The 13,130-nt window shown below is 43.4% G+C and overlaps 1 protein-coding gene across 5 annotated transcripts in view; it reads right to left on the bottom strand.

Annotated features, from left to right (window-relative positions):
- DMTF1 (cyclin D binding myb like transcription factor 1) overlaps positions 1–13,130 on the bottom strand; it is a 128,380-nt gene that overhangs the window by 40,496 nt on the left and 74,754 nt on the right. For all 5 annotated transcript variants that reach the window (XM_029615216.1, XM_029615215.1, XM_029615218.1 and 2 more), the window contains exon 13: positions 10,802–10,887. In XM_029615216.1, the coding sequence (XP_029471076.1) occupies positions 10,802–10,887 (86 nt within the window). The remainder of the gene's footprint in view (positions 1–10,801; positions 10,888–13,130) is intronic.

Raw genomic sequence — 13,130 nt, 5'->3', positions numbered from 1 at the left:
AAAGAACTTTCTCCGATTAGTTTTAAATGTGCCCCATGCTAACTTCATGGAGTGTCCCCTAGTCCTTCTACTATCCGAAAGAGTAAATAACCGATTCACATCTACTCGTTCTAGACCTCTCATGATTTTAAACACCTCTATCATATCCCCCCTCAGTCGTCTCTTCTCCAAGCTGAAAAGTCCTAACCTCTTTAGTCTTTCCTCATAGGGGAATTGTTCCATTCCCCTTATCATTTTGGTAGCCCTTCTCTGTACCTTCTCCATCGCAATTATATCTTTTTTGAGATGCGGCGACCAGAATTGTACACAGTATTCAAGGTGCGGTCTCACCATGGAGCGATACAGAGGCATTATGACATTTTCCGTTTTATTCATCATTCCTTTTCTAATAATTCCCAACATTCTGTTTGCTTTTTTGACTGCCGCAGCACACTGAACTGACGATTTCAATGTGTTATCCACTATGACACCTAGATCTCTTTCTTGGGTTGTAGCACCTAATATGGAACCCAACATCGTGTAATTATAGCATGGGTTATTTTTCCCTATATGCATCACCTTGCACTTATCCACATTAAATTTCATCTGCCATTTGGATGCCCAATTTTCCAGTCTCACAAGGTCTTCCTGCAATTTATCACAATCTGCTTGTGATTTAACTACTCTGCACAATTTTGTGTCATCTGCAAATTTGATTATCTCACTCGTCGTATTTCTTTCCAGATCATTTATAAATATATTGAACAGTAAGGGTCCCAATACAGATCCCTGAGGCACTCCACTGTCCACTCCCTTCCACTGAGAAAATTGCCCATTTAATCCTACTCTCTGTTTCCTGTCTTTTAGCCAGTTTGCAATCCACGAAAGGACATCGCCACCTATCCCATGACTTTTTACTTTTCCTAGAAGCCTCTCATGAGGAACTTTGTCAAACGCCTTCTGAAAATCCAAGTATACTATATCTACCGGTTCACCTTTATCCACATGTTTATTAACTCCTTCAAAAAAGTGAAGCAGATTTGTGAGGCAAGACTTGCCCTGGGTAAAGCCATGCTGACTTTGTTCCATTAAACCATGTCTTTCTATATGTTCTGTGATTTTGATGTTTAGAACACTTTCCACTATTTTTCCTGGCACTGAAGTCAGGCTAACCGGTCTGTAGTTTCCCGGATCACCCCTGGAGCCCTTTTTAAATATTGGGGTTACATTTGCTATCCTCCAGTCTTCAGGTACAATGGATGATTTTAATGATAAGTTACAAATTTTTACTAATAGGTCTGAAATTTCATTTTTTAGTTCTTTCAGAACTCTGGGGTGTATACCATCCGGTCCAGGTGATTTACTACTCTTCAGTTTGTCAATCAGGCCTACCACATCTTCTAGGTTCACCGTGATTTGATTCAGTCCATCTGAATCATTACCCATGAAAACCTTCTCCATTACGGGTACCTCCCCAACATCCTCTTCAGTAAACACCGAAGCAAAGAAATCATTTAATCTTTCCGCGATGGCCTTATCTTCTCTAAGTGCCCCTTTAACCCCTCGATCATCTAACGGTCCAACTGACTCCCTCACAGGCTTTCTGCTTCGGATATATTTAAAAAAGTTTTTACTGTGAGTTTTTGCCTCTACAGCCAACTTCTTTTCAAATTCTCTCTTAGCCTGTCTTATCAATGTCTTACATTTAACTTGCCAATGTTTATGCTTTATCCTATTTTCTGCTGTTGGATCCTTCTTCCAATTTTTGAATGAAGATCTTTTGGCTAAAATAGCTTCTTTCACCTCCCCTTTTAACCATGCCGGTAATCGTTTTGCATTCTTTCCACCTTTCTTAATGTGTGGAATACATCTGGACTGTGCTTCTAGAATGGTATTTTTTAACAATGACCACGCCTCTTGGACATTTTTTACTTTTGTAGCTGCTCCTTTCAGTTTTTTTCTAACAATTTTTCTCATTTTATCAAAGTTTCCCTTTTGAAAGTGGATAATACTTTAAAATTGTTGGCTCAGTGTGCTGCAGCAGTCAAAAAAGCAAACAGAATGTTAGGAATTATTAGGAAGGGAATGGTTAATAGAACGGAAAATGTCATAATGCCTCTATAATCGCTCCATGGTGAGACCACACCTTGAATACTGTGTACACTTCTGGTCACCGCATCTCAAAATAGATATAGTGCTATGGAGAAGGTACAGAGAAAGGCAACCAAAATGATAAAGGGGATGAAACAGCTTCCCTATGAGGAAAGGCTGAAGAGGTTAGGACTGTTCAGCTTGGAGAAGAGACGGCTGAGGGAGGATACGATAGAGGTCCTTAAGATCATGAGAGGTCTTGAACAAGTAGATGTGAATCGGTTATTTACACTTTTGGATAATAGAAGGACTAGGGGGCATTCCATGAAGTTAGCAAGTAGCCCATTTAAGACAAATCGGAGAAAATTCTTTTTCACTCAACGCTCAATTAAACTCTGGAATTTGTTGTCAGATGATGTGGTTAGTGCAGTTAGTGTAGCTGGGTTCAAAAAAGGTTTGGATAAGTTCTTGGAGGAGAAGTCCATTAATGGCTATTAATCAAATTTACTTAGGGAATAGCCACTGCTATTAATTGCATCAGTAGCATGGGATCTTCTTAGTGTTTGGATAATTGCCAGGTTCTTGTGGCCTGGTTTGGCCTCTGTTGGAAACAGGATGCTGGGCTTGATGGTCTGACCCTTGGGTCAGACCATCAAGCCCAGCTGGGTCAGACCCTTGGTCTGACCCAGCATGGCAGTTTCTTATGTTCTTATACACAACAAATAAGATTGATACAAATGACTACATGCTAGTAAAATACCTCATCTTGGTCACACACCCAGAACTGACCTTCACCAAGTCCAGAAAGACCGCAGATAAATATGGAGACAGAAACTGAAATGGAAACTCAAAAGAGCCTCTCTGCATGCAGTGCAAAACTGTAGAAATGGAAACAGAAATATAGCACCTAACAGACTCCCAGGCTCTGCAATAATGCGCACAAACTAATGCACAAAAAGTTACACCTGCATTACTCAAACAGTAACAACCCTATCTATGAAAAGGGAATGCTACAAATATTTAACCAGGCCCTAACCAGCAATACATCTCCTATTAGGAAAACAGAACAAGCCAAGCTGCTATAGATCCCTACACATGCAGGACACAGACAAACCCTCACCAAATACAGAATAAAGTGAACATCAAATTAATGTTTTTGTTTTTCTGTTGTGGCAGTGCATACACTCAGTCTGGCTTCTTGCTGTTTCCAGTTCAGTTTTTATCTACACATTTCTATTTATACATTCTTCAAGAAATATAAAATAATAATAGTTTCAAAACAACTGCTAAATAGAACCTCCAATCATTAAAAACTTATAAAAATGTATAAAAAATTCTTCAAACACCAATAAAATATTTCAAACAGCTGACATCTCATAATACCCAATAATTCAAAGGGACGTCAATAAAAAAAAACAAAAAACTTAAAATCCATCTTTACTTAGCCTCTCCAGCAACTCTCCCACTCTTTTCTTTTTCAGGCCAATAGCACTCACCAGAAGCAGCAGTGGCTGCTGATGCTCTGTCCTCACAGTCCTCTTCCTTAGGGCCCACAACCAGTTTCTGTCTCAAACACACACATTTTCTGTCTCTCACACACCAGTCACGTCCCTGACCAGTCTCTTTTTCTCTCACACACACCAGTCACCTCCCTGACCAGTCTCCTTTTTTCTCACACACACCAGTCACCTCCCTAACCAGTCTCTTTTTCTCTCACACAAACCAGTCACCTCCCTGACCAGTCTCTTTTTCTCTCACACAAACCAGTCACCTCCCTGACCAGTCTCTTTTTTCTCTCACACAAACCAGTCACCTCCCTGACCAGTCTCTTTTTCTCTCACACAAACCAGTCACCTCCCTGAGCAGTCTCTTTTTATTTATTTATTTTATTGTTTTCTATACCGGCTTTCACGACCAAAGGTTGCATCAAGTCGGTTTACATTTAACAAGTCGTGCATTGAACATAGAACTAGAGCTATTGAACTGGTGCAGAAAGTAATAGTTACAATGAACAAGGAAGATTACAACTGGGAGAGGAGGAAAAAGAGAGAACAGGGGCAGGAATATTTACACAGTAAAACGCATTTACAGAGAATATTTACATAATATGCAATATTGGATCAGTGTCTAGAAGAGGTCGAGGGTTGAATGAAGTCAAGGAAGTGGTAGGATATTGGGGTGATGGAGTTTACACTGGGATAGAGGGAAGAAGGAGGTTAGGGACGACTAATTTAACGGTTGAAAGGGAACCTGGATCAGTCTGAACTCTGGTAGGCTTTTTTAAAAAGCCAGGTTTTTAGTCTTTTCCTAAAAGTTGGTAGGCATGGTTCCTGGCGAAGCTCTGATGGGATGGAGTTCCATAGGCACGGTCCTGCTGTGGATAGAGCTCTGTCTTCGAAAGATTTGTGTTGGAAGGTTTTGGCTTTTGGAACATGAAGTGATTCTTTGTAGTGTTCTCTAGTTGGTTTGACAGAGGTGTGTTTCTTGAGGGGCATTTGTAGATTTAATGGTGAGAGTTGATGTATGACTTTGAAAATGGTGGTAATAGATTTATACATAATTCTGTAGTGAATGGGAAGCCAATGAAGGGTTTTCAAGATGGGGGTGATGTGGTCGAATTTCCTGGAGTTGGTCAGAATTCTGGCGGCTGTGTTCTGCACCATCTGTAGAGGTTTTGTATGCGAGGCAGGGAGACCTAGTAGAATAGAATTACAATAATCCAGCTTTGAGAAGATTATTGCTTGTAGAATTGTTCTGAAGTCTTGTGAGTGGAAAAGTGGTCTGATTCTTTTAAGGATGAATAACTTGTGAAAACAGTCCTTGGTTGTTTGGTTAATGAATGATTTAAGGTTAGGCGGTTATCGATGATTGCTCCTAGGTCTCTTACGTGCGAGGTTTGCAGGTTGGCTGGATGTTGTGGTGATGTTGTTGTTTTCAGAGGCTATAATGAGGAATTCTGTTTTTGAGGCATTTAGAATCAGGTTAAGACTGTTAAGGAGGAGTTTGATCTCAGTCAGGCAGTTTTTCCAGAATTCTAATGTGTTTATAATGGATTTTTTTATGGGGATTACGATCTGTACGTCGTCTGCGAATAGGAAGTGTTTCAAGTTTAGTTTGGTGAGGAGGTGGCAGAGTGGGAGCAAGTAAATATTGAAAAGGGTGGGAGAAAGTGAAGAGCCCTGTGGAACCCCTAGTGAAGATGGATGGTACTGAGATTCTTTGTTATGGATTTTAACCTTATATCCTCTGTTCTCCAGAAAGGTTTTGAACCAGTTCTGTGCTGTGCCTTGAACTCCGATGTTTGCCAATTGGTTTAGTAGAATGTGATGGTTGACCGTATCGAATGCCGCCGAAAAGTCAAGTAGAATTAGAAGGTAGGCGTGTCCTTTGTCTATGCCGGCTAGGAGGAAGTCTGTGAGGGAGAGTAGAAGCGTTTCCGTGCTTGCTGCTCTGCGGAATCCAAATTGGTTAGGAAATAGTATTTGGTGATCCTCAAGGTAATTAGATAGTTGTGTGTTTACTAGTTTCTCCATGACTTTTGCTGTGAACGGGAGGTTGGAGATGGGGCGGAAATTACCGGGATCATTGGTGTTAAGGTTTGGTTTTTTGAGTAGTGGTTTGATCGATGCCATTTTGAGGTCATCTGGGTAGATACCCTGGGCTAGGGAGCAATTTATTATGTCGGCTAGGGTTTTAGAAATAGTATCCGGGATTAGTAGGAGGATTTTTGTGGGGATTTGGTCGAAGGGGGTGAGATGATGGTTTCATTTTCTTCAGAGCCTTTTGTATGTCAGCAGTAGAGATGGGATCGAAGGAGTGGAGCGTAGCGTTTTTGTTTGGGTGAAGATATGATGTGTTGGAGGATGCATTTGGGTTTGGTGTCAACTGATTAAGAAGGTCAAAGATTTTTCTATTGAAGTAGCGAGCCAGTTCGTCTGCTTTAGTCTGTGCTATGTCCACAGGGATGTCTGGAGCCAAGGTTTTTGTGAGATTGGATACGTAGTTGAACAGAGCTTTCGAGTCAAAGATGAGGTGGTGGATCTTACTGGAATAGTAGTCCCTTTTGGTTTTCAATGTGCTGTTTTTGTAGAGGTGGAGGGTGCGTTTGTATTCAGCTAGTGATGCAGGTGATGGGGATTTTCTCCATTTTTTTTCCTTCTGTCGTAGAATCTGTTTGAGTTTTCGCAGTTCCTCATTGAACCATGGTTGACTCTTTGGTGCATTGTGTTTGAGATGTTTTGTTGTTAGGGGACATAGTGTGTTTGCTGCTGATTCAGTTATTTTAGACCAGGATAGGATGGCTGCGTTGGGAGTGGTGGTGTCGATACAGGATAGATCTGGGGCTAGGAACTTTGCGAGTTGCTCAGAGGGGCATGTTTTTCTGTATAGAAATGATTGAGGTGGGGGGTGGGGGGGGTGATTATAGGTCGGTTTTGACACCGAGAACGCGGCGGAGATTATTGAATGGTCTGACCATGGAACTTTGTTGCATTCCGGGTGTTTTGGGAGGTCAATGCCGGTATTAGTAAAGATAAGGTCCAACGTATGACCCTCTTTGTGGGTAGGTTCGTTAATTTGTTGTTTGAAACCCAAGGCTGTCATGGCCATTAGAAAGGCTTCGCTGTTGGGGGAGAGAGACGAGACTTATCCACGTGGAGATTGAAGTCTCCCAAGATAATGGCTGGTGAGTCTAAGTTTAGATGGGTTGCTATAATTTCCAGAATAGGGGAGGTATTGGATACTAGGATGCTTGGGGGGGCGTAGACTAGGAGAATTTGAAGAGATTCGGATTTAAAGAGACCTATTTCTATTTTGGTTGATGAGATGATAGGTTGATGAGTAAATCTCAGTGATTTTTTTACTGCAAGGAAAATACCTCCGCCTCTTTTTTTTGCCTTGGAATGGAGAAGAGGTCGTAGCTTTGAGTGGGTAATTGGTTTAAGAGGGCGATGTCTGATGTTTTGAGCCATGTTTCAGTTATGGCGCAGAAATCTGGGTTGTTGTCTTGAAGAAGGTCGTTAAGTATCAGCGTTTTGTTGGTGAGAGATTGAGCGTTGAAAAGGATGATGGTGAACAGTGTGAGTCCTAGAAATTGGGTGGTCGGTGAGATCATGATTGGAATGAGCGATTTGTACGTGCGTGGCCGGTTGATCATTGTAGGTATGATGGTAAATTGAGGAGGCATGCTGAAGAGGTGGTTGTAGGCAAAGGTTGTAAATTGAGGAGGCCTGCTGAAGAGGTGGTTGTAGGCAGAGGGTGTGTTGCGAGGGATTCTTCTAGATGAGGAGTTGACCCTGTGTGTGTAAAGTTGGGGGAGATGTCCTTGGAGCTATGCGGATTGGTCCTCAGGGTCCTTAGGGTGAACAAGATTTCTTTTTAGTTCTTCTTTTTGGTTCTTCTTTTTAGATCTTCTATCTCCAATACGTCGTCTTTTCTGAGCCCAGGGGAGGGTTCTGGATGGATGGGTCTGGTTGTGGCTGGGCGATTGTTGTCTGCAGCTGAGTGGGTGCTGGATGTAGTTGAATGGGTCCTGGATGCGGCTGAGTTGGTTAATGGAAGGTGTTGAAAGGGTCCTGGATGTAGCTGAATTGGGTGTTGGACGGTGCTGGATGGGTCCTGGACGGTGTTGGATGGTTACTAGATGCAGTTGAATGTGTCCTGGGATCTGGGGGGGGAACTGGATAAGCTGGATGAGTGGCGGAAGGATTTTCTCTCACACATACCAGTCACCTCCCTGACCAGTCTCTTTTTCTCTCACACACCAGTCATATCCCTGACCAGTCTCTTTTTCTCTCACACACCAGTCACATCCCTGACCAGTCTCTTTTTTTTCTCTCTCACACACATACCAGTCACCTCCCTGACCAGTCTCTTTTTCTCTCACACATACCAGTCACCTCCCTTACCAGTCTCTTTTTCTCTCACACAACCAGTCACCTCCCTGACCAGTCTCTTTCTCTCACACAACCAGTCACCTCCCTGACCAGTCTCTCTCACAAACACCTGTCACCTCCCTGATCAGTCTTGTCTCTCTTACATCCTCCCTGACCAGTCTCTTGCTCTGTCACACACAACAGTCACCTCCAAAATCAGTCCCTCTCTCTCTTACACATGCCTTCTCTCTCTCTCACTGTTTCACCTACTCACTCCCCCCCCCCCCCTCCCCAGCACATATGGCAGCTACAGCACGAGGCATCCTGGATCTGCACTGGGCAACTGAGAGGGGCAGCCAGTGTGCTCCTATTAAGGCAGTGTCATGACAGGATGGAAACTACAACAGGCGTGACTACCTCCTCCCCCCGACCCCGCAGCGGTAAGAAAGCAGCACTCAATTATTTTCCTGTGCCACGATCATTGCAGTACAGAGCAAAGAGGCAGTCAGCTGAGCATGCGGCCGCGTGGATTGTCTGCCTTGAGGCTGTTAGAGAAATCTGGTGATTATCTGTCCTGGGTCTGCGGTGGTCTGCCTCAGAAAGGAGATGGAAGTGCTCCCGTGATCGCAGGAGGTGGAGGGAGCCTTGGGGCACTTGATCTCTGCACAGCAGCAGGACCCTTTCTTCCTCCCGCGCGCCCCACTGAACATCACTTCGTCTTCTGGACCGCAAGGGCTGGAAGAAGAAAAGGCCATGTTGCTGTTGCCAGTTTCCATGAACACTGCTTCTGTTCCCCTCCGCGCTTGAATGTGCTGATAGCCCGGGCAGGAACGGCAGCAGTGCTCGTCGAAGAATTGTGTGCATTTTGCTGGGTGGAGGAGAGGGAGGGTAGAGTAGCTGGAGACCAGGAAGTATGCGACACCCCTGCCGGTGGCTTGGCGAAACACCGGTTGAGAACCATTGATCTGGAGTATGAACAGGAATTTACATTTATTTGTATCCCTTACATGGCAACTATTAGGATATGATCTGGATAATCTGATCAGAAACATTTATAAAATATAATGAGTAGATCCAGCAATTTTAAGACATTGGAAAACAATACCAAGCCCAGAAGTATGTGTAAGGAGTGGCTGAACCTTTTGTCTCAGTCAGCAATGTAAAAAATTATAGCTACTACAAAAGAAAATGAGATAAATCTATTATATATATGTAAAAAAGGTTTGTGTCAGTCAGTCACAATGTCATGTGTGTCTGTGGCCACAAGGTGGCACCCTGAACAGCAGAAGGTACACTGTGCAAAGCAGTATGCTCTGTCTGCAAAACCCTGTCTCTCAGGACCAACGCAGACACGCTTACACAGGCTCTCGCACGGGCACAGGCTGTTCAATTAATTTGTTAATATCTTAGAAGAATAATTCTCTTTTCTACTTTTATTTAGTTTTGAAAATATACTTCAGTTGTGAACCAGACAACCCAAGCAATACAGAGTCCTCTTCCCTAACATGCTCTGACTGCAAATCCATGTCTCTCAGGCTCTCATGCAGGCGCACACACACACACACACGCACACACACACAGAGCATCCTGCAGGCCCTCTGGTGTCAGGCAGCACCGATTGCATGAGCCTGAGCCCTAAGGGGTGCCCACTGTCGTGGACGGCAAACTGGTTAAGAGACAGGAAACAGAGTCTCTCAATGGAAGATAATAAATAGTCCAGTGTCCCAGAGATCTGTACTGGAACCGATGCTTTCTAATCGCTCTCTGTAACCATCACTGCGTAGCACTCTACAGCCAGGCAACGAGAGACATCAAATATACTCTCAATGTAGTTTATAGAATGGTTCCCTACATGTCTATATATGTTTTCCATTACTTACTTAAGAAAATAACACTATTTATTGTTTTCACTTTTATTCAATTTTAAAATTTAAAGCCACTATGAACCAGAGAACCCGAGAAATGCCTGGCAGATTTCACCAGTTGATTAAGATTTGGGATCCTTTTCTGAGAATAAGGGTAGATTCATTTCATGGTAGCTCCCGCTTTTCCTTAATGAAGTTTATTGTACATATGCTTTATAATTCCTATTTTTCTGATATTTACCCTCTAGCTTCTCTCTATCATTTTTGATATTCGGCCCCAAGGAGAGACCCCATCAATGACCTGTCCAGGAAGCGTGCTCACTTAGAATGCAGTGTTCCGTTCTGGAGGCAAGGGGGTAAGCTGCATCCCTAAACACAAGGCAAGTGGTCCAGCTTAGGAGGTGGATGTCAGGTTCCGAGTGGAAACGTCTATGCACATCTGCAGGAGCTGGAAAGGTTGCTGCTGGGCAGCCTGGATAGGCCACGTTGGTACTTTTCTGCTGTCATTCACTCTGTTACTATAATATTTCTACTGCTTCTCTTAACAGTTTGGTAAAGGTAGACGGGGAGCCAATGAACCTTTTTCTTATTTTTTTGCCTATGAAAATGTACGTAAAACTCTGCTCATGTGAGTCTCCTCTCATGAGGGTGGGTGACATCAACAAGATCAGTCTTTATGTGTATCCTTCAGTTTACTGCTTTTTTAAACCCAATAGTTTTACTGAATACTTCTGCAATCCCCCTAATTTCAATCATATGTTTCCTAGTTCAGTATATTATCTGTTTTATGTAAGGGCCCCGCCCAATGGTTTTGTGTTCACTGTAAACCGATGCGATGTGCGAACGGTCATCGGTATAAAAGAAACGTTAAATAAATAAATAAATAAATAAATCCACAAACAATATAAAATAAAAATATACGAAAATAATGAGAGAAAATACTGTGTCTGAACAAGTGCAATTGTAAGACACACGAGGGTAAAGCAAACTTACTGGAAGGATCTCAAACGTCTGCAATGTCGCACTGTTTAGGGTCATTGTCTCAGAGTCACTGGAAACAGCAGGAGAATCTGCCGAGGCTGAGGGAACAGAAAAATGGCTAATTATAACAGAAGATACTTCTGGCACATGTGTGATCTTTCATTTCATTGCAATTATAGGCCACCTGTACCAAGGCCGAAAGCAGCTCACAGTAAAACATACATAATAAAAAACATAAAATTCTGCACACGCCTTAAAAAAAAACCAAAATAAAAAAAAACCCAGCAAGGAGAAATTACTACTTGCCTGATAATTTCCTCTCTCTAAGGAAGGCAGGCCAAACCCCACAAGTGGGTTATGCACCTCTACCAGCAGATGGAGACAGAGTAAAGCTGACTCGCTGACGTCACAGACATATAGCCCTGCCCTGGCATCAGCTTGCCAGTATTCTCTGAAAAAGCCAAGCTGTGCACAAACTGAATATACTTGAACATGAACCACTCATGTCCCGAACATGACTATGAACAGACAAGCACTCATGCTGACTATTAACAGACAACCATTCATATGTTGAACATGACAATGAACCGACCAACATTCATGCTTGAACATGACTTAACAGTCAACTACTCAGGCTTCCAATCAGGTGAAAACACCGAGCTCAGTAAATAGAGTTAACATTCATTAATCTCAAGGACTGGATATATCATTACCTTCACCAAAATGACAGAACACTTCTGCGCCATCCACATATAAGGGATGCACTAAAAGCAAGTAGGCAGCCCAGGGCTGGTTGTGGATTGGCCTGCCTCCCTTAGAGGAAAGGAAATTATCAGGTAAGTAGTAATTTCTTCCTCCTCTGCACTCAGGGAGATCAATCCACACCAGTGAGATGTACCAAAGCAACTCCCGAAAAGGGCAGGAGGCTGCCCACGGACCCGACAACACTGAACGTGTGAAAACCATGTCCTCCTAGGCCCAAACATCCAAACGGAAAGGAATGGAAAGTAGTCTAAGGAGGACCATATTGCTATCAATAGATCTCGACAAGTAACAACTGAAGCTGTGCCTATCGTGTATACCTCCATCATGGAACCCAAACAGTGGATCCAACTTTCTAAAAGATTTCGTAATCTTCAAGTACCATATCAGAAACCACTGGAATCCAAGGCATGCAACAGACAATGACCCCATCACAATCCCAATCCAACGGAGGCAGGGAATTAGACTGATGTAAATAAAACTCTGAAAACATTTTCAGCAAAATGAAGGTACCATTTGAAGCAGTACCTCCCTGGAGTCATTAGTAGCAATGGATCCGTGTAAGAAGAACTTGCAGCTCAGAAACCTGCCCTGCTGAACAGAACAATATGAGAAAAACTGTTTCCAAGGAGGAACTATGCACTGACTGAAAAGTAGGGCCCACTACAAAACTGAAGACCAGATGAAGATCCCAAGGAGGCACCGGTAGCTGTAAGGGAGAACTTAAAGGCTGAACTCCCTTCAAAAAACCTGTATACATCTGGAAAGGAAAACAATGGTCCACCATTGACTTGCCCGCAGACTGAGAGCTATTACCTGCACCTTCACAGTATTAAGGGCCAAGCCTGCATGCAAGGCTTCCTGTAAGAATTCCAATATCAGTGGAATTTCAACTGCGAGGAGGAAGAAATCTTGCTCCTCACACCAGCTCTTGAACCTTCTGCAAACTCTAACATAAGTTAGAGATGAAGAAAGTTTTCTGGCTTGGAGCCAGATGGAAAACACTGCAGAAGAATAACCACACTTCAGCAACCGAGCCCTCTCAAGGGTCCAACTACAAGACAAAACCTGACCCGATCGTTGGGAATGCAATAGATCCTTCCTGAGTGGTAGTCTGAGAGGACTGTCCACCAGCAATTTCTGAAGATCAGCATATCACGGCCTCCGGGGCCAATCCGGAGCCCCCAGAAGTATAGTTTTGGTCTGACCTGCACTCTTTTCTGAAGGCTCAGGCCTATTATCAGCCATGGCAGGAAGGTATACAACACCCCATTCTGTGGTCAGACCTGAGCAACAGCCTCAAAACTCAGTGCTCTTGGACTCTTCCGAGACTGAAGGACCGTGGTACCCTCGCATTGCCCGAGGTTGCCAGCAAAACTAGATATGGGCGACCCCAGCGTGCCACTATGAATTGAAAGACTTTGTCTGCCAACTCCCACTCTCCAAGGTCCAAGCCATGCCTGCTGAGGAAGTCGACCCATACAGTGTCCTTCCCGACAATGTGGGATGTGGATATATCATGGACATGTAGTTCCAGTCACATCATGAGCGCATCCACCTCCGACGACACCTGTCAGCT

This window comes from Rhinatrema bivittatum, chromosome 9 (genome assembly GCF_901001135.1).
Source record: "Rhinatrema bivittatum chromosome 9, aRhiBiv1.1, whole genome shotgun sequence".
Lineage (NCBI taxonomy): Eukaryota > Metazoa > Chordata > Amphibia > Gymnophiona > Rhinatrematidae > Rhinatrema > Rhinatrema bivittatum.
The sequence above is the reverse complement of the archived record's forward strand: the minus strand, read 5'-3'. Positions and strand labels throughout refer to the sequence as shown.